This window comes from Canis lupus, chromosome 28 (genome assembly GCF_003254725.2).
Source record: "Canis lupus dingo isolate Sandy chromosome 28, ASM325472v2, whole genome shotgun sequence".
NCBI lineage: Eukaryota > Metazoa > Chordata > Mammalia > Carnivora > Canidae > Canis > Canis lupus.
The window spans coordinates 25,149,901-25,170,773 of record NC_064270.1 but is presented as its reverse complement, the minus strand read 5'-3'; the positions used below and the strand labels follow the sequence as shown (position 1 = coordinate 25,170,773).

Sequence of the window (20,873 nt, the reverse complement as noted above, 5' to 3'; positions counted from 1 at the left end):
TCTTACTATTTATATAATTTGTAGTAAAATATCTTCCTAAAATGCTTATGAAAAAATATTTCACTTTTAAAAGTAAGAAAACCATGGTCTGTGTCATTCGTTTTTTTTTTTTTTAATTATTTAATTATTTATTTATTTTGGGTGGGGGGGTTGTCATTCCTAACTGGAATTACTGTGTGTATGTGTGTGTATTTTTAAGATTTCTTTATTTGAGAGGGGGGTGGCGGGAAGAGGGAAAGAATCTCAAGCAGACTCTCACTGTGTGGTGCCTGACATGAGGCTTCATCTCATAACCCTGATATCAGGACCTCAGCCTAAATCAAGAGTTGGGCACTCAACTGACAGAGCCACCCAGGTACCCCTGGAATTACTATATATTTTTAAAAGTATTTCAAATTTCTGTATTTTTATAGTTTAAAAGTGGTTTAATATTTCTACATTATGAGAGTGTCTTCAAGTTACTCATAAAAATGATTTGAGATTTCAGTTCAAAATATACAGAGCCCTCTGACAGACTGTGTTGCATGTATAAAATGGCAGATGCATTAATATGCCCCCCTTCATTCCTATACAAGGAATTTGAGGAACACAGGAAACAAAACCTGGTAAGGAGCAATTCTAGAAGAATGTACCATCAAGGACCTTGTATTTTCGGGTTTCAAACTGTGAACAATAATGGAAACAAACAGGTATTAAAATTGGTGGGGTTTTTTTTTATTTAGGAAAGTAGATTGTTGAAAGAGGAAGAACTGCGAAAAGAGGAGGTCCAGACCCTGCAGGCAGAACTCACTTGTAGACAAACAGAAGTTAAAGCATTGAGTACCCAGGTCGAAGAACTAAAAGATGAATTAGTGACTCAAAGACGTAAACATGCCTCCAGTGTCAAAGATCTTACCAAACAACTCCAGCAAGGTATAAAATTCTTTCCCACCTAGACCTTAATGTGGCATTGTTTTATTCATTAAGGATTTATAGAAAAAATACATTTTACATCAGATTGTACCACACTGATTTGTTCCGTATGTTCATTTTAATGTATTAAAGTTTATAAACCAAATCACTAAACCTCTTGTAGTTCTGTGGATAGTCCATAACATCCTCTATGCTAAAGGACATTTATTCACAGAATCCCAAAATGTGAGAGTAGGGAATATACTTGAGGGCAGTAGTGTCTAAACTTTTTTGATCACTTACCCCAATCAGTAAAAAGTATTTGTTTGTTCTCAGATTTATATATGTTTATTTATAAATTTTAAACATATATTACTCTACATTAAAGAAAAATAGAAATATCAAAAGATCAGATGAAATGTAAGTACAAATGGAAGTTCTAATATTTTCTCCCTATACATGCTATGAGTTATTTTGTACAGCATCTGGGATTCTTGCACCCCACTTTGTAGACCTCTTAGAGATCATTGAGCCCTAACCCTTCATCTTTTTTGTTTTGTTTTGTTTTGTTTTATTTATTTATTTGAGAGAGAAAGTGAGATACAGTGGAGCAGGAAGGAGTAGCAGAGGGATAAGCAGACCTCCCACTGAGCAGGGAGCCTGGCGCGGGCTCAGTCCCAGGACCCTTGGGTCATGATCTGATCCAAAAGCAGACACTTGACCAACTGAGCCACCCAGGCTCCTCTAACCGTTCATCTTATAGGAAACTGAGACCCAGACAGGTTACATGTACCTGTACATTTCTAGATATCATTTTATATGAATGACAACTGTAGTCCTCCTGTCTAAAGTATCCATTCCATAAATTTCTCTTATATTTAACCCATTTTTGCCAAAATGATTTTAACAATTAAAATCAGAGATAGTGGGGCAAATGGTTGCGTGGTAATTGTCACAAGTAGTTTGTTTCTTTTTCCTGTAGCACGAAGAAAATTAGATCAGATTGAGAATGGAAGCTATGATAAAGAAGTTAGCAGCATGGGGAGTCGTTCTAGTTCATCAGGTAAAAAACCACGTTTCAGTTATCTAGTGACTGTAAAAAAAAGTTCCTTTTTATGTGTTAAAAAGTGTTGATAAGCTTTTTTTTTCCATTTTGAGTTATAAAAGGTATTATTTCTAGTTAAATAAGTTTTTATTATTACCCAGGGTTTCATGTTTGTCATGGGTTCTGGATGATTTGTCTCCCTACCCTATTATCTTACCTGCTTCTTTATTCTATATGACAATTTCTTCTTCCATGTTTAAATTTAGAGTTATATCAATCCATATAGAGATTTATTATAATATGGTCCTTTTTTTTTACTTTTATATTACTTTTAATACCTGAAAACTAATGAAATGATCATCATTGTATATCAAGATTCTTTATGTATACATGCATTTTTAAACCTTTTAGTTTTTCCCATGGTAAAAAAGCCTGTGGTCTAAAGTGAAAATGAATAAAGCCCATAAACTTATGATTGATATCACTGTGGAAATGCTAATTAGGAAAATATCAGTGTATTTATCATTTTGGAATGCCAGGAACCATGCTGAGAACTTTAAACATATTATTTACTCTTCAGAATAGTCTTGCATGGTATTAAAATTCACATTTTAGTGATGAGGAAATGAATGATTCCATGACTTGCCCCAAATCTACAGTGATAGAACTCTCAGATTCTAGAGTCCTTGCATGCCATGACATACACTCCCTCCCAGGAATTGCACATTAGGGGAAAAACATCAACTATTACAGTAGTGGAAGATCCCACAGTAGGAAGAACATGGGTTGAAATTACATATAGGTATTTAGAACCCAGGTCTGTCATTTATTAGTGTGTGACTTTGGATAAGGGTATATTACTTGTCATAAGTCTGCAAAATGGTATTAAAAAAAGACTTGTTTGTAGGATAAAGACAATCAGAAATTTTTCTCAACTAATGTTGATTAAAATAATAGCTGACATTTACTGAGTGCTTACTTATATGCATATTGACATCTATTAACTCATTTAAATGAGGATAACAATCCTGTGGGGTAAATAATGATATTATTCTTATTTTAAGAATAAGTAATCAAGGTGCAGAGAGGTAAATAACTTGTCCAGCGTCACGGAGCAAGAAAGCAGAGGAGTAGGATTTGAACCTTAGGAGACTAGCTTCAGAGTTTAACCCGCTGGCTATATTTTGTCTTTTCTGTCTGTCTGTCTATGGCTCTCAGTTTCACTTCACACTTGTTATTCTGACGTTTTGTTGAGTTTCTTGTTTCTCTATTGCCACTTCCTCATCCTGTTCCTGAGAGACATAAATTGGCCCTTTTTGGTACTTCTGTCATTCATGTATTCAGAAATAAGAACTCAGGCCAGGTATGACTTGTGTTATCTGCCCGAGTCTGTTAAATTGAGTATTTGGAAGTCATACTAGAAGAAAAAATATGTAAGATTAGAGATGACTCTAGGCTGAGTATAACATCTAAACTGATTTCTTTGTCTTCAGGGTCCCTCAATGCTCGAAGTGGTACAGAAGATCGATCTCCAGAAAATACTGGCTCATCGGTAGCTGTGGATAACTTTCCAGAAGTGGACAAGGCCATGTTGATTGAGAGGATAGTAAGGCTGCAGAAAGCACATGCCCGGAAAAATGAAAAGATAGAATTTATGGAGGATCATATCAAACAATTGGTGGAAGAAATTAGGAAAAAAACAAAGTATGTATTAGTATGATAATACAATCTGTATTCAAAATACCATTATTTGTATGATAAAGTTACTGTTTTAAAAATCAATCATATCAAGAACCCATCTTTCAAGAACTAATTCTTAATTTTAGCCATTCAGTGCCCAGTCTTTTATTGATCACTTACTATGCTCTAGGTTGTGGGAATACAGAGATGGAAGAAAACACAGGTCTTTAAGATGATCTAGAGTTAAATAGATGTTAATTTTTTTAAGATACTAAAATAACTTTGGATTTAATAAAAGTGCTGTACTTAGCTTTTGGTTTTCATGACTGTGGCTCTAAGAGAGAGATGGGGTTGTAGATTTTCTTTCCTGTTGGGGAGGACATACTAGGTAATTTTTGGGGCACCTGCCAAGTACCAAGATTTTGTGCCTGTGACTTAACAAAATTTCATTGGTTTCTTACAACTCAGGGATAAATAAATTAACTGGTGGTGGTCAGGTTGAACTACAAAATGTTCCAGAGTCACCACTAATCCAGTAAGTGACAGACCAAGAGCTGGGGATCTGGGCCCAACTCTGACTCCAGAGCCTGTGCTGTGCAAAATTCCTCTTAAAAATACCATATTCTTTTAAGAGGTTTTTAAAATATATTGCAGCTCTTTACCTATGACTTTTTAATTTTTATTTTGAAATAATTTTAGACTTAAAAAAAGTTGGCCCATAATTTTTAAAAGAAAAAGAAGAGGTGTCTGGGTGGCTCAGTTGAGGGTCTGCCTTCGGCTAAGGTCATGATCTCAGGAGTCTGGGATCGAGCTCCGAGTCCAGCTCTCTACACAGTGGGAAGTCTGCTTCTCCTTCTCCCTTTGGCCTTCCCCCCTGCTTGTGCACACGCTCTCTCCCTCTCTTAAATAAATAAAATCTTTTTTAAAAAGACACCATCTGTTCAGCCCCGGTGGCCCAGCGGTTTAGCGCCACCTTCAGCCCAGGGTGTGATCCTGGAGACCCAGGATCGAGTCCCACATCGGGCTCCCTGCACGGAGTCTGCTTTTCCCTCTGCGCCTCTCTCTCTCTCTCTCTCTCTCTCTCTCTTTTTCTCTCTCTCTCTGTCATGAATAAATAAATAAAATCTTAAAAAAAAAAGACACCATCTGAATAAGAAAAGTTATTTTCGGACATATTACTGTTCCTAACCTAATAGATACTTGTTTTATGCTAATCGTCTTCATGCTTAGGATTAGTTGGCTTTTGTAAATTTTAATGTTTTTAATTCTGCAAGCGTAAACTGACAGTGTCATTTTATTTTGCAGAATAATTCAGAGTTATATTTTACGGGAAGAATCAGGCACACTTTCTTCAGAGGCATCTGATTTTAACAAAGTCCATTTAAGTAGACGGGGTGGCATTATGGCATCTTTATATACATCCCATCCAGCTGATAGTGGATTAACATTGGACCTTTCTTTGGAGATCAACAGAAAATTACAAGCTGTTTTGGAGGATACATTACTAAAAAACATTACTTTGAAGGTATTTGTATTTCTCATTTACTTACCAACCAATAAGTAAGCATGGCATAATGGTGCCTCTTTCATAGTGTGCGCTGGCATATAAATGGATGAGTTCTGTAATGCAAAGTAGCCGTTTTACCTGGAGATAAAATTTTTGTGTATTTCTTATCGAAAAATACAATTTTTTTAACAAGGAAAGGAAAACAGAGCAAAAAATCAGCCTAGTTATTGGACAGTTGTTTACTTTGTATTGTGTGGCCTTTGACTTATGTTCTAATTAATTATAATTGATCACTGAGACAGTTTTTAAAAATTGAGGCGTTCATATTCTAATGTATTTTCCAACTTTCTTTTTGCAGCTTTTATCTGACCCAACTATTCTGTTTGTTCTGTGTTTGGGTCTTGATAGTAAATAAAATTGTAAATATAGTAGCAAACCAATGCAGCAAAATTTGCTGTAGCTTCAGTAAAAAGGTTCTGAAATTCACAGAACTTCTTTACTGAAAACCACCATGCACCTCGTTTATGTCACAAAGCATTGAAGATTAATCTTCACCCTCTCAATGTCAAAATTTAAGCAGAAACTGTTTGAACTCAGTCTGTATACTTATGATACTTAATAGTTCTGTTTTCTTTCCCCCTTTTACTAATTGGTAAAGGAAAATCTGCAGACACTTGGAACAGAAATAGAACGTCTCATTAAACACCAGCATGAACTAGAACAGAGGTCGAAGAAAACCTAACACAAAGCTCTTGGTCATTAAACAGACAAAAGCCACACAAAAGGAGCAGGTGCCACATGCCCAGTATTGGAAACTTCTCCCTGCTTTGTGTGTCAGCCAGTAAAAAATTGTTTTCCTTCATCTGTATAAAAAAGTATCCTTTTATAATACAAATGCATTGCTGTGTATACTGTAAGAGCATAAACTTTAATGAAATTTGTTTTTGTATAGTGACAACCTGTCACTGAATCAGAACAACTGAAATTGCTAATAGTCCTTTGAAGTGCTGAACATTACTACAAGGGCTTTTCAAAACCCCTTCTCCATATTTTTCCTTCTAAAATATATAATGTCAAAAATGATTCAGCTTTTTAAAATTACGCATGAAAGGACATGTGTTAATCATTCAGTAATATGCTATTTCTCCAACAGGAAGAAAACTAAAGTGAGGAAGATTTTATTTGACATTCCAGAATAACATTTGGTTGCATTTTAGGGATGCCAATGAGTCCTTAAATCTTTTAATTTTAATGGAAGCTAATAGAAAAGTCAGCTCTTGGTAGCTAGCAGCGATCAGACATTGCATGCCTCTGTCAGGTTTCCTTATCTGTGTTAGTTACATTTTTTCAGATTCAAACTGTTTGAGTTAATAGTTGAGTTTTTAAAATTTTTAGTTACAAAAATATGATTTTAAATAACATGTTCATTTAGAAGATGTGGAATTCAGTTGTATTTAAAAATGTAAAATAGATTAGTCATTAGAGAAGCAAATAATTCTTTGAAACTGAAATGCTTTCGTTTTACTGAGATCAACTGTAAAGAAAAATGTTTAAGATATTTATGAAGAAGCAATTCCCAAGAGAATCCAGCATATGGCTCTGTTAACCATTTAATTTGAATACCATTCTTTAGCATTGACATAATTATATATTCCAGTGGAGTGATCTTACAGTCCCCAAATGTGATGTGTTTCAGTATATTTATTTAAAATACAAAATAATTACATCTCTATAACCAAAGGAATCTTAGAACCAAATTAATGTATCCTATTGGATTTTTACAATATTTATCTTAAGATGTGCACTTAAATGTTGCCATAGTATCAGTATTTCCACATCATTGAATTTTGTTCCTTTCTCTTGTAATTTTTCACTTATCATTTCTGTGTGTGGTTTTTCATATTTCATTATATTCAGATCATTTCTCTAATAGAATACCTTGGCCGATATGCAGATATTGTCACAAGCGTCATTTTTGTTTTGGATTTTTGCATCCTTTTTTCTTCCCTTCAGAGAAGTAAGCTTTGGGATGATGAATTAAAAAACTGTAGAGAATTGTATGGCTCTAAAAGCTGGGCTCATGGTGGCAATGTCCCAGTAATGTGTTCTAACATTTTTTTAAATCAGCATTGTTTAAAAAGATAATCTATTAATTTTTTCCTGAGGATTCAATGTAGCATCTTATTTTTTCTGTATATCGAGTTATGTCTTGCCATCCAAAACCAAAATCTTTTAAAAATGGAAATATAAGTTCAAAAAACTCTTTTTAAATAGCTGTAACAAGTGTTAGTCTTATCATAATGTGTGGTGTTCTTTTTACCAATAACAATTTATCAAAATAAAGTAAGAGGGTAAGTGCAATCAAATCTGGATTACTTTCCCATTTTCTAGACATACTATTAATCATCCTAAAGACTACTTAGAGTAGCCAGCATAACTAAATTTCATGGCTACTTCTGTGATGGAGATTTGTACACTACAATATTTGTTTTTTTCCTCCAACACACAAAATATATGAATGGAGACCAAATAATGATCAGATCTATAGTGTCCTATGTTTGTTTATGCACTTTTAAAAAATATGTACATTTACTATATACAAAAGTGAAACATTCCAATATTAACATTTGTGCCACCATTCATTTGGAGTAGTCAAATGGTGATGCAACTTTATAGGAAAGCTATTATAAATGTATTCTGACACTGCTACTCCCTCCCCCCCATAAATGTCAGAAACTACGGAAAATTTTTTAAGAAAATGCTTTATTTTCCTTTGTCCTTCAGTTTCTACTGTATCTTTTTGTGTACGGATTAGAACCAAGCAAAGTAACATACAAAGATGTGCATATATCAGATCTTTACACTTATTCACAAAAAGCTCCTAATGTGAGGATTTAGAGAGTCTTCTCTTAATGTATTGAATATATAGAGAGAAGAATGGAGTGTCTGGAAAAGGAAAAATGGTCCGGATAAACCTGAGATTTGGGGGAAAATTTGTTCTGAGTTGTACACATTGAAGGCTGTTTTGTTTAGTTACACTATTTTGGTTTCTTTGAGCAGGAAATTACTTTTTTTGTGTGTGTGTATCTGTATATGCTTTTCTAGGTTTTAATTTTGAAGTGAATTCTTACTGTGACTCCCTTTTTCCCCATACCTTTTCAAACTCTAGCCTGTTAAGTGGTAAGGATTGAAAATAGTGAATTTGAGTGAAGCAATGGATTTGAACTTTGGTGTGTTTTTTTTTAACTTTCTATCTTCATTTAAAGTGATTTATATTGAATTCAGTTTTATCAGGCTACCAGCATTTTATTTATTCACTTAAAAAAACACATGTATTGAAAACCTGCTATTGCCAGGCAGCATCCAGAGTATTGGGATCTTTTGGGGGATCAGATCAGACAGGGTGGTGGTTGTCCTCATGGAGCTAGTGACAGTGGTGGGGAGGCAGTGGGAACAGCCCTTTGAGCCTCTGCAGCCTTACAGCCAGCCTCTGTAAGAAAAAGGTTAATCCATTTGTGCATATAGTGGCCCAGAAATCTCACTGTGGCATGCAACTTTGGGAAATGAATCCTTGCTCTGGGGTATGCTGAGAGCAGATGACTGTTTTCATGGTCTGTCTACACATTCATTCCCTAACTGTCACAGTTTGAGGTTTAATTATTCTTTAAGAAAAAAAGGGGAAAAAAAATCCAAAGACCATAAAAAGGTATTTGGTTTTTGCCATTTTAGTAAATTGTTAATGCCTACTTGATGCTCATAAAGCTAAATCTAATCATGTTTTCGTGTGTGTTCCTAAACTTTGTTTTACCAGTATATTATTTTCTAAAGATTTTTTTCATATAAAGGTAGACCAAGATTTACTGGTAGAAAAAATCCAAAATGTTAAAAACTATTAGTATTGTAAATGTTATATATGCTACTGTGGTGAAAGTATTTTTATCAATCATGTTGCTACTCAGTATGGTTAGTTTGCCTTATGAATGTTGACTCTAGTAGTCTTGTTTTTCAATATCCTTTTTTTTTTTTTAACAAAACAATCTTTTTTTGACACTAAGATTGTTAATTTTTAACGCCAGTTGGTGGCACTAGAAACCTGAAATTATTCAAGGCTCTGAACAAGAGAAAATAATTGAAAAAGAATCCAAATATGAAGAATTTTCAGGAAAATAAATGAAAAATATAATTGTATATTAAAGATGTATTTTCTGGGATGGAATCCTTTTTTAAAATGCATATGGCTGTCCATTTTGACTACAATGATGAAACTTGTTTATCTTCCAAAAGTTCATATATATACAGGTGTGTGTGCATTGTACAGATAATCTTTAATTTGATTACACTGTTCATTTTGTAAATGTTTCTGTATAAAATGAAGCTTTTCAAGAAAACTCTATGTATATATTGTACTTATTAAATAGGTAATGCTTGTTTACCAAGTTGTATTTTAATAGCATCTTTGATTATTTATTTACATACACCACTTGCTAAACAGACTGATTCTCCAGACTGTTGGCAAGGCTGCTTCAGATTGCTTGAATTTTCTTTTTTAAACCACACTAGGAATTTTTGCTTTCTACAATTATCTTTATTATACCAATTATTATTAAAAGTCAATGAACAATAGCAAGCAGATTAAATTGAATGCCAGGTTCTATTCCAAATTTGTGTTTTAATTATTGCTAACAAAATTAGGCATTTTACAAAAGGCAGATTTTCACATGCCTGTTTTCACATAGGCTGTACTGATAAAGCCAGTAATATATTCACGTTTTTCCACAAAACTGTGTACTCACTCAAATGATCTAGCTTTAATAATAAAGATTGAATATGTTCAATAAAAAGATCAAAATGGCATTAATTTCATGAAGTCAGCATGTGTGGTAGCTATTTCATTTCACACTGTGTTGGTTTCTGTTCCTCTCCCAGTTCTGGTACAATTAAATTTTGCCACATACCTTCACTACTGGAAAGAATCCCCTAAAATCAGGATCCTTGGAATGAGGAGTAAAATTAATAGAATAGAGGAAACTTGCCTAACATCCTCGATAGTCTGCTTCTGGGGGCCTATGGATTTGTTTGCAAGGAAAAGAATGTGTCCAGGAAGAGAGGAAAACAGATACTGGCTGTGGTGGTTTTTTGTTTTTGTTTTTTTTGGGCTTGTAGTTCTTAACTGGTCAGTGTGACCCTCAAGCGTGAGATGGGAAAGACCATTCTACTGAACTTATATCTGTATCTGTTTTTTTTTTTTCTTAATAACTCTGCTCCAGTCAATGAATGTAGAACAAGTACACACTTCTTGAGTGCCAGAAGCTTAAGAGGATACCTCTCGCTGACAAGTGCCAGTGCTGTTTTAGAGATTCTCTTTGAGAACAATGTGAACCAATGTGAACAGACTTGATGTTCGTGCCCCTGTAGGTAGATGCACCCTTAATTCCTACATTATATGTAAGAGACTCGATTCTTGTTTTTCTTTCCTTTTTTTTTTAACCATGCATTTAAGAAGTATTCTATTCCTAAGGAATTTTCAGCCTTATTTTACTTTTTGAATGCCCAAAGGCCATGCTGTTTGCCAGATTGATTGCCCTTAATTTGTACTCCCAAAAAAGGGAGGAATCTTTACCATTAATGCATTGCAAAAATAGTCCTATTGTCCATTTAGGATCCACTGAAATAAAAAATGTAGATTATTGATGATCAACTTCTAGTTGCAATAATTTGGGGAATATATTAAATACAGAAGTGATTTTCCATATCATTTGACTGTAGTCTTTGTTTTTAATAAATAATGGCCTAAGGGCAGTAAGTAGTGTGTGTGTGTGTGTGTGTGTGTGTGTGTATCTTCAGCACCCTCCCACTTTGCTGGTCCCAGAAAATATCACTTAATCTTGCCATACTACCTGTTATTTCTTGGTTTCCTTTATGAGCTTTGACTAGGTGAGACAACCAGAAATGCCCATCACCGCTGTTACTCTTGTGGCAGATTTGAGCTGTTTCTGCCCAACCACATGGGAGAAACACTTTCAGTGGCTTATCTTTCACCAGAGCCCCCTTAGGTCTCAGCTCCCCAAAAACCAGGTCCAGTCCAAAAGCTGTCAAGCACAAATGCCACTGATGGATTTTATTATTTTTTTAAGATTTTATTTTTTAGAGGAAGAGGGCACAGTGGGGTGAGAGGCAGAGGGAGAAAGAAACTTCAGTACACTTCCCACTGAGTGCAGAGCTCATTGTGGGGCTCAATCCCAGGACCCTGAGATCATGACCTGAGCCAAAATCAGACACTTAATGGACTGAGCCACCCAGATACCCCCACAAGAAACTCTTCTTGAGTATAGATAGCTCAAATACTGCTCCTAATGCAAATAATTTGTGTCTTGATAGAACTCAGGCTGTTTGCTGACACTAAGACTAGTCCATTTTGCTCAGCAAGACACACATGTAAAGTCAATTCTTCATCCTTTCCTAGATAGTCTTCCTACCTTTGGATTAATTGAATATTTTGTATGATGCAATTATATCTCTACAGTTGGTTTCTGAGTTAGGCCTCATTTTAAAATGTTTTAGTGGTTGTCCTAGGTTTTACAAAATATCTTTAAAATATGAACTGCTTCATGTATTTTTGAGTCCTCATTGTGCAGGGGCTGTGCTCATCTTCTGTGACCCACATTTACTGTTGCCAAAGGGAACACCTTTCCTGTTTCTTCTGCCTACTTTAGCATAGGTGATAAAGCAGGAGAGACTGGTAGGCCTTTTAGAAGCACAGATTCCAGAGATGAAAGAGTGCTTCAAGAGAGAGAACATCCAGTCCCGGAGTTCCACAGACTAGTAAAATTTCAAAAACAAAATTCTGAGCTTATTGACTTTTATTTGCTAAGTGAGGATCAAAAGGAATGGGCACTTATCAGCATCATATCATAAAAGACAAGATGTTTTATCACTAAAATAAAAAGTGGTTGAAAAGTTCAAACTTTGAAAGAGTGTAGCTCTTTGAAACACTCAATTTGTTTTTCTCAGCTCTCTATAGCCTGGGTTGCAAACCCTCCCCTGCCCAGTGCAACTCCTCATTTGAAAATCAGAAAAAAGGCCTTTGGGCCTGGAAGTGATTCATTCACCAGAGGTGACACCTCAGTAAAAGCCTCTTGCAGTTTCAGCCACTGTTGACTCTAATAGTGCCTGAAACACAGTTAATTTAATCCTCACACCGTCCTGGTTCTGTACCTACCTGGAACCAAATGAATTCAAGAAGTTCTGAAGGTGGAAGGTGTGTGGGCTATTGATTTATTGCCTCTCAGATCCCAATGCATTTTTTAATATCTACTCTGTGATAAACAAGAGAATTCCTTTAACCATTTCTCCCTGTAAGTAAGCATGGTGTTAAGTTTCCTCGGTAGAGGGCAATGGAGGTACATCACAGGAGGAAGAGGCTTCTGGAAATTTCTGGCAAGGACTGGGTTTCAGACTTGTGAGGACACCCCATGGACCCTGCCCCACCCATCCCTCTGCAACCTTTTAGCACTTGGCGATAACCTTCCTGCATGGAAGGTTCTCGACATGGAAACTAAAGTGACTACACACAGTCACTTGTGGTCCAGAGAGTCACCCACAGCATAGCCACTGCACTTCCACACCTGGCTGTCTGCACTTGGGAGGGCAGCCTGGTTACTGCTTGCCAAGCAACTCCAGACCAGCTCCAGGCTGGCCAAACCAGCTAACATCTCTGCTACCCGGTGGGCTGATCCACAGCTTCCCCAACAAGATCTGAACTGCTTCCAAGATTGTGCTTCCTCAGGTAGCCCCCCTCAGCCCTAGCGTACCACTTAGACTTTTCTTATAATTACTCTTTTACCATAGGTAATGATTCTGTGTCTTCAACTCTGGCTGAACCTCCCAGGTGGTGCCTTTCTCCTGACTGGACCCAGACTGCTACTGAAGGTGAGAGTGACGTCTGTGGTAGAACCTCCTGAAAAGGCACAAAGATAAGAAGTTGACCTCAGAAACCTAATGTTTATCACACCAAAGATATCATTGCTTCTTCTATCCTTTAACAATTCATACGAGATCATTATTTATATGCAAAGCACCATGGGAGATAAGACAAGTCCCCTGCTTGGAACAAGGTGATAAGGAACCAGCACCCTGAGATAGCACTGATGGTAGTGGGAAGAGGACAAGATTCCTGCTGGAAGAGACATCATCACTTGAGAAGGGCCTTCATGCATAGGTCACAACATATGGAAGGAAAACTAGAAAAGTCCAGATGGAAGAAGCCCCCATGCCTTTTTTGCTCAGGGTCCTGTAGGTGTCTCAGAGATGGTAACAGGAAACGTGTAGAAGGAATAGCTAGTGGTTCTGCTTGGCACAGAAACATGAGTCTATTTTGCATTGCCAGCCTTTATCATGTTCAACCTTTATCAAAAAATGGTGAGACCCATAGGAATGGAAGGGACCTTAGGAAGGTATCTACCAACAGCCAGGCCATGAACAGCCTTGAATGTCACACAGAAGAAACTGAGTAACTGTGTTTGCCCAGTTGCTTCAATGGAAAGCCACAGGTTGGGGTCCCATCCACACTAATATATTGACTTCTCATTGTATTGACAGGTATAATAATAATACTTTCAGAAAAGTGCACATATCATAAATAATACAGCTTAATAAATTGCTAAACCAAACACAGCTATGCAATCAACACCCAGTGCTTTATTTTTCCTGGTTGAATCCTGACTGATACACCCCAAACCCCTCCTCATGCTCCCAGTCATCACCCATCTTGGAAGGATGACTCTCCTAACTTCTAATAACATCGATTTATTTTACCCCACTTTTTGGGACTCAATATGCATGTACCCATACAGGAGGTATTCTTTTGAGTCAACATTTTGTTTAAAAGATCATCCATGTTGTTGGGTATTGTTGCAGGTCATTTATTCCTTTTGCTGTGCAGTACTTCATTGGGTATATCACAGTTTATCCAGACTAATATTGATGAGCTTTGGGGGAGTTTCTAGTTTGGGACTCCTAGGAACAAAGCTGCGATGATATTGTTGTACACGTCTCTGATAAAGCAAATGGATATATATTTAGTGCACATATGCCTGGCACTAGAATAATTGAGTCACAAGATACACACGTCTATTTTAGTAGGAACTACCCAATTTTCCCAACATGGTTGTACCATTTGTACACTCACTAGCTGTGCATAAGAGTCCCAGTTGCTCTATATCCTAGCAAACATTTATTTTGCACAGACATTAATTTTTTAAAATATTTTATTTATTTGAGAGAGAGAGAGAGAGAGAGAGAGAACACGAGTTGGGGAGGGGCAGAGGGAGAGAGAGAAGCAGATTCCCCCCTGAGCAGGGAGCCTGATGCAGGACTTAATCCTAGGACCCTGAGATCATGACCTGAGCCGAAGGCAGACGTGTAACCAACTGAGCCACCCAGGGGCCCCAAGCACAGATATTATTTTTTAAAGGAGACACTGAAATGTATGAGCCAATCAGAGTGGGTGACCCAGCGGAGGAAGACTCTGAAAACCATGTTCTTAAGAAATGATTGAAAAGAATAAGGGCTTTTTTAACCTGGAAAAGGGAGAATTCTGGGGAGATAAGAGCACTGTGTCTGGCAGAGAACTGAAGAGTTGCTAGGTAAAGAGGGATTAGATCGGTCTCTGGGCTCCATGGAAAAGCAGCAATCCCTCTAGGTTCAAGGACCCACCCAGGATTTACTGCTGGTCAAGTTAGGGTAGGACTTAATCCCAGGTTGGCCTGTTTTCAAAACCCGTATCCTTTTTGTTTTTATGCTTATATATCAGTTTTATTTTTTAAACACTTGGAGATATCAACATATAAAATTGTATATATTTAAGGTGTTCAACTTGATATTTCCAAATATGTACACATTGTGGAGAGATCAGTGCAATCAAGCTTAATAATTTATCCATCACCTGCACATTGTTGCCATTGTGTGTATGTGTGTGTGAAGATTTAATCTGAGATCTATCCTCTTTTTTTTTTTTTTAAAGATTTTATTTATTCATGAGAGACAGAGAGGCAGAGACACAGGCAGAGGGAGAAACAGGTTCCATGGAGTAAGCCCGATGCGGGACTCGATCCTAGAGACCCTGGGCTGAAGGCAGCGCTAAACTGCTGAGCCACCTGGGCTGCCCGAGATCTATCCTCTTAGCAAATTGTGTACAACGGAGTATTGTTAACTATCGTCCCTCTGCTATACATGGCTATTATGTCATCAGAATTCGTTCATCCTGCATAACTAGAACCTTGCCCTCTGACCAACATCTTCTCATTTCTCCTTCCCCACCTGCCCCTGGCAACCATCACCTTCTTGCTGCTTCTACGAATTTGATTATTTTACATTCCACATATAAGTGGAATCATAAGGTATTTGTCTTCTGTGTCTGGCTTATTTCACTTAGCATAATGTCCTCCAGGTTCATCTATTTTGTCCCAAATTGGAGGATTTCCTTCTTTTCTTTTTTAAGGCTGAATAATACTTCACTGAATTTTATATTTTCTTTATGGATTTTTCCATCAATCGATATTTAGATTATTTCCATACCTCATCTTTGTGAGTAATGCTTCAGTGAACATGGGATCCCAATTATATCTTCTGTGGGTCTATATCCAGAAGTGGGATTGCTGGATCAAACAGTAGTTCTATTTATAACTTTTTGAGGAAACTCCATCATGCTTTCCATAATGACAGTACCGATTTACATTCCCACCAACAATGCACCAGGGCTCTCTTTTATCCACATCCTTACCAACACTTACTCTTTGTCCTTTCGATAATAGCCATTCTGACAGGTATGAGGTGATATCTCATTGTGGTTTTGATTTACATTTCCCTGATGTTTAGCAATGTTGAGCACCTGTTAGCCATTCGTATGCCTTCACAAAGCCCATGTTCTTTCAACATGACTGGTTTCTAAAAGTCTGAAGGAGGTCTCTAATATCAAATATATGCTTTCCCTGATAAAAATGACTAAATTGGGAAAATAAGCCTGTAAGTCATCATAAATTACTTTGGTGGAAGTTGATGGTATTAGAAGACGGTGTGGAGTGCTCGCTTCGGCAGCACATATACTAAAATTAGAAGACGGTGTGGCATCCCCGCAAGACTTTGGAGTCCATTTATTCACTCATGGAACAAATATTTCTCCAGTGCCTACCAAATGCCTGGCACTGATCTAGACACTGAGATCCTGCAGTAAAAGAATAGGTTTTGTCTGCCAGTGAGTACAGCTGACAAACTAGTTGAGGATGGGAAGAGGAAGAAAGAAAATAAGAAATAAAGAAAACAGATGATTTCCAAGTATGCAAAACCTTTGTAGTGCCACATATATGTGGGTTCAAATTCTTCAAATTGACTTTGGACTTTGGACCCACAGCTACCCTAAGCCCCAGTTTTCGTATCTGTAAAAACACCTATAACATATGTTTGCTGTGCGGATGAAAGGGGCTTATTATATAAAGCATAGAGCATGGGGCCTGCTAGAATGAATAAGCCCACAATAAGTTGTTCTAACTATGAAACAAGTCGTCAGTTACACATTTCTTCCCAGATACCCATAGAAATCTTATACGCCTCTTGTTTTTCAAACTTCATTTCAATTTCTAAGATCTGATTATTCAGCCCTATAGAGAGGAAGGATTGGCTAAATTAGTTACTATGTATAAATCACCTTTAATAGTGCTTGGCAAATATTAAGTACTGTATGTGTTTATTAAATGAATACATGTATGGATGAATGAACGAGTAAATTCTACTCTGGATATGGTTCCTATCCGCTTCCATATCCACTTCCTATTAGGAGCCTGATTATATCCCTGATATAATTTTTCATCTCTTTTCCAAACAACCTTATATTTCCAACCTGACATAACCAGGCACACTGCACTTCAATTCATTCAACAAATATTTACCGAATATGTCTGGCACTGTTCTAGATACTGGGAATACCAACAGTGGACATTTTTAGTAAAGATTAAAATACTAGCATGAAGCAATAAATTCAAGCTAAGGGTGATTTCAAAATAATTTGAGAAATTATTTCAAAATATTTTTGCCTCAAAGAATTTGTTTTTTTCCTAAGTTTAGTTGGAAACTGGTTGTCACCCCATGTCAAGTGGAGTGCTTGCGTGAGCTGCTTTCATTTACTGATCTGACATACCAAGAAACTGTGAGCTCTAAATGCTCAGTGTTTTCTAGAGTCTAAGTGGCTCAGTAGCAGGGAGTAGAGGTAAGGAGAAATGAGGATAGAATGTGAATATGGTAACAACCAAGATGACGATTAGGTGACTTGGATCTAGACTGCGGGGACATAGGGAACAGTAAAAGAGGTAACAGGACCAGGTTAGGAAATCCAGCCTCTGACAATCTGCCTCTGAGCGTGCTTCCACCTTACTGCTTTCTTAAGGACCATGAAGCAAAAGGACCAGCATTTGGGTAAATCTAGGAAGCATGTGAGCCAAATAGAAATGTGTTGTGAGAAATTATGGCACTTAGCAAGTGTGGTGTCTCCAAGAAATGGCCTGGAGTGGAGTCAGAACAAGGCATTTTGAGGTGACCTATCAATCAGGCAGATCAAACTGCAGCCAATTCACCCAGCAAGCTCCACCAGGGCACAGGCGCTACCCTAAGAGACTTGGGTGAGATAAGAGCTCCAGTGGTATTGATCAAGGCCTTGAACAGATCAATTATAGTTTTTTGTTTCTTTTTATTTTTTTATTTATTTACTTTTAAATGATTTATTTATTTTTTCATGATAGACATAGAGAGAAAGAGAGGCAAAGACACAGGAGGAGGGAGAAGCAGGCTCCATGCCGGGAGCTCAACGTGGGACTCGATCCCGGGACTCCAGGATTGCTCCCTAGGCCAAAGGCAGGCACTAAACCACTGAGCCACCCAGGGATCCCCTGTTTGTTTCTTTTTAGGGAGAGAGAGTGCATGTGAGTTGAAGAGGGGTGCAGAGGGAAAAGGAGAGAGGGAATCCCGAACAGACTCCAGTGCCAGCCCAAATGAGAGCTCAATCCCACAACCTAAAGATCACGACCTGAGCCCCAACACCCAACTGAGCCACCCAGGTTCTCTAAACAGGTCAATTTTAATAAAATCAGTAAATATGACAACACTAGCAAATGAACCCCCTCTGACAATGGACTAGGAGCAATTTTACATCTACCTATGTGTTCTGCTGGCTTACACAAGGGTAGAGGCAAATAAATGCCTTACCTCCAACTGGGCTACTTCATTGCTGTGTTAATGCAAATAGCGGATGCTACTATAAATCAATTTTAAAAAATAACTTATGTTTGTTAACTCATTTGAGTCATGCAAAAAACCTATTTTACAGATGAGCAAGCTAAGTAAGTTTAAGCAATGTGCTTGAGGTCGCCGAGCTAGCAAGTGGCAGAGTCAGAATTTGCACCATGGCCTCAGACAGACTGCATGGTCTCAGCCAGGACACCAAATTCCTAATCAACAGGATCCTCAGTCCTGACACAGTCCGGGCACAAAAAAGAATGCACAACCACCACTTGTCGAGTAAGTGAATGAATTATAAATCATTCGGTGTTCTCTTAACTACCATTTGTCTAAGCAGTTGGAAGGCCAACTACACAATGCCAAAGGAAAAGTAACACAGGCACATAAACAATATCACAGTAGATCTCTGTACTGGTCACAAATTCTCTGGGTGGTTCAGATTAATTTGAGCAGCCTAAGATACAGTTTACTCTGCAGGTGATTGAAAAAGAATATACCACATGATGATAATTATAATATACAAAAATGGCATGTATTTCTTGCCAGTTAGAGTCTCTAGGAAAGCTTTCCACTCCTTGCCGGTTTCTTCGCTAGAAGGATATGCAAGTAGATATTGGTTTCCACAAGGACAAAGACCTGTCCTGGCAGTGGACTGCCTTTTGATATTTGGCCACATTTTAACTGAAAGGAAGCAGAGCTTTGTCACCACATTTTAATGCATCACAGAAAACGATATTGTCTTAGCACTGCCTCAAGTTCTATTTTTAAATGATATATTCTACTTATAAATATATTTTTATATTTAAAACAATTTTGTTTCCTGTGACAGAAAACTCCCTTGGCAGAAATTTTGCTAAAAATCCAGTGACATAGAAAAGATTTTTGTGTTGACTACTTTGGTTGATTGATTTCCCAACACCCATGATAAAAACTCTCTGAGCTTTAATGCTCTTTGGATGTGAAAGGAGTATGGTTTATCATTTCTAAATTCCATTACATGTCGTAAAATAAAAATATTATCCAGATAGACCCAGGATTTCGAGGCCAAGTACAGTTGCTTACTTACTGACATTTCTTATTCTAATCTAATTAATTGACATGGGTCAAATATCTGTTTTGAAAGATGCATGGAAAGTACAAAAAATATAGTCAAGTAGGGAGCTACAGATTCATCAGATGAATGTAATGAATTACTGCCTGGTACCTAATCATTAAAGAGGAAAGTTGGGGAAAAAAAAAGAAAACCCTTTAAATAACCTCAAATGATGGGAATACAAGTTTTTATGGAGTATGGTCCCCTTAATATTATCAATTTTGACTGTTCTTGTTACTTTATCCTCAGCGTACTTTCTCTAAATGCAGATGAATTTCAGACAGTCTAAGGAGCACCCTGAGATGACAAGACCATCTAGCAGAATTAGTGACACTTGGCATTAAACCCGCGAATGGCTTTAAAAGTTTTAAAAGCACAAAACTGAATTATTTCATTTATGTCAAATCATTAAAGAACCATTCTATGCTTACTGGAAAATGTGTAAATTGAATAATTATTTTTATGCTATCACCCTTTGCTTAAGGTTTTGAGTTTTAATATTTGTTTTGTTTTTTTAGTTTTGTCAAAAGAATGGGTTTTAGTAATCAAAAAAGTTAGGTTCCTAATTTGTTTGCTTGCATACAAGGGACTCAGTGTTTGACTTTGGATCTGGGCTCATTTTCAGCTCCTTACACCATTTTCCACTGACAAGTTCTTCCCCTGGAATGGTTCTGGGAAATCTTAAGCCAGTCTTGCTAGTCGAAAATGTGCAACAAGTCTTTCCCATGTGTTGTTTATTTCCAGGCCACTGATTTTGTACTAGGAAGACCTTGACATCATGTGATATGTGATACAAATATGACAGCCATCTCCTGGAATAAAGTTGGCATTCTTAGGGTGCAAGAGCTTATATTTTTGTGTAGTGACATGCTTGGACAAACAATTTAACCAGCCAGAAAAATTAAGAGAAGTTCTGTACCATCAAAAACTCCAATAGCAAGAATCTCATATGAACTTGAAGGAAGCTATGGTGAAATGGGTAGAGAGTATATATTCTGCAATCAGACTACCTGGGTTTGATCACTTGATCTAACTGTTTGATCTAGTTGCCTCAGTTTCCTCATATGCTTAATGATGGTGAGAGAGTCAGATTGTGGTGTTGTCATGAGATCCAAATGAGATAATAGCATACGGCACGCCATGTACTGTCACACAGCATGAGCACTGAACAAGTGTTAGCTGTTGTAACATATAATTCAGAACACATGCATTAAACATGGCTCTTCTAAGCTTGGGAACAATGCAAGGTCACAGACACTAAGAAAAAGACTGCAATCATGCAAATGGCATGATGTAATTAAAGATTTGGCCTTATCCTTATAAAAGAATTACCAAAGTAGCACAAATTATAAAGGCATAGTCACAGAGTTATT

The 20,873-nt window shown here is 37.1% G+C and overlaps 1 protein-coding gene across 4 annotated transcripts in view; it reads left to right on the top strand.

Annotated features, from left to right (window-relative positions):
- CCDC186 (coiled-coil domain containing 186) overlaps positions 1-19,907 on the top strand; it is a 59,320-nt gene extending 39,413 nt beyond the window's left edge. For 2 of the 4 annotated variants that reach the window (XR_004810349.2, XR_007406717.1), the window contains 7 exons: positions 723-912; positions 1,874-1,954; positions 3,430-3,640; positions 4,922-5,141; positions 12,972-13,052; positions 18,496-18,686; positions 19,750-19,907. Coding sequence is in view for 2 of the 4 variants with exons in the window: in XM_035708163.2 (XP_035564056.2) it covers positions 723-912; positions 1,874-1,954; positions 3,430-3,640; positions 4,922-5,141; positions 12,972-13,052; positions 17,912-17,917 (789 nt within the window). In the remaining 2 variants the exon portion in view is untranslated. Of the gene's footprint in view, positions 1-722; positions 913-1,873; positions 1,955-3,429; positions 3,641-4,921; positions 5,142-5,781; positions 9,991-12,971; positions 13,053-17,911; positions 17,933-18,495; positions 18,687-19,749 lie in introns of those variants that run through there. The other 2 variants (XM_035708163.2, XM_049103102.1) reach the window with 2 other exon arrangements.
- Positions 19,908-20,873: the final 966 nt, after the last annotated feature.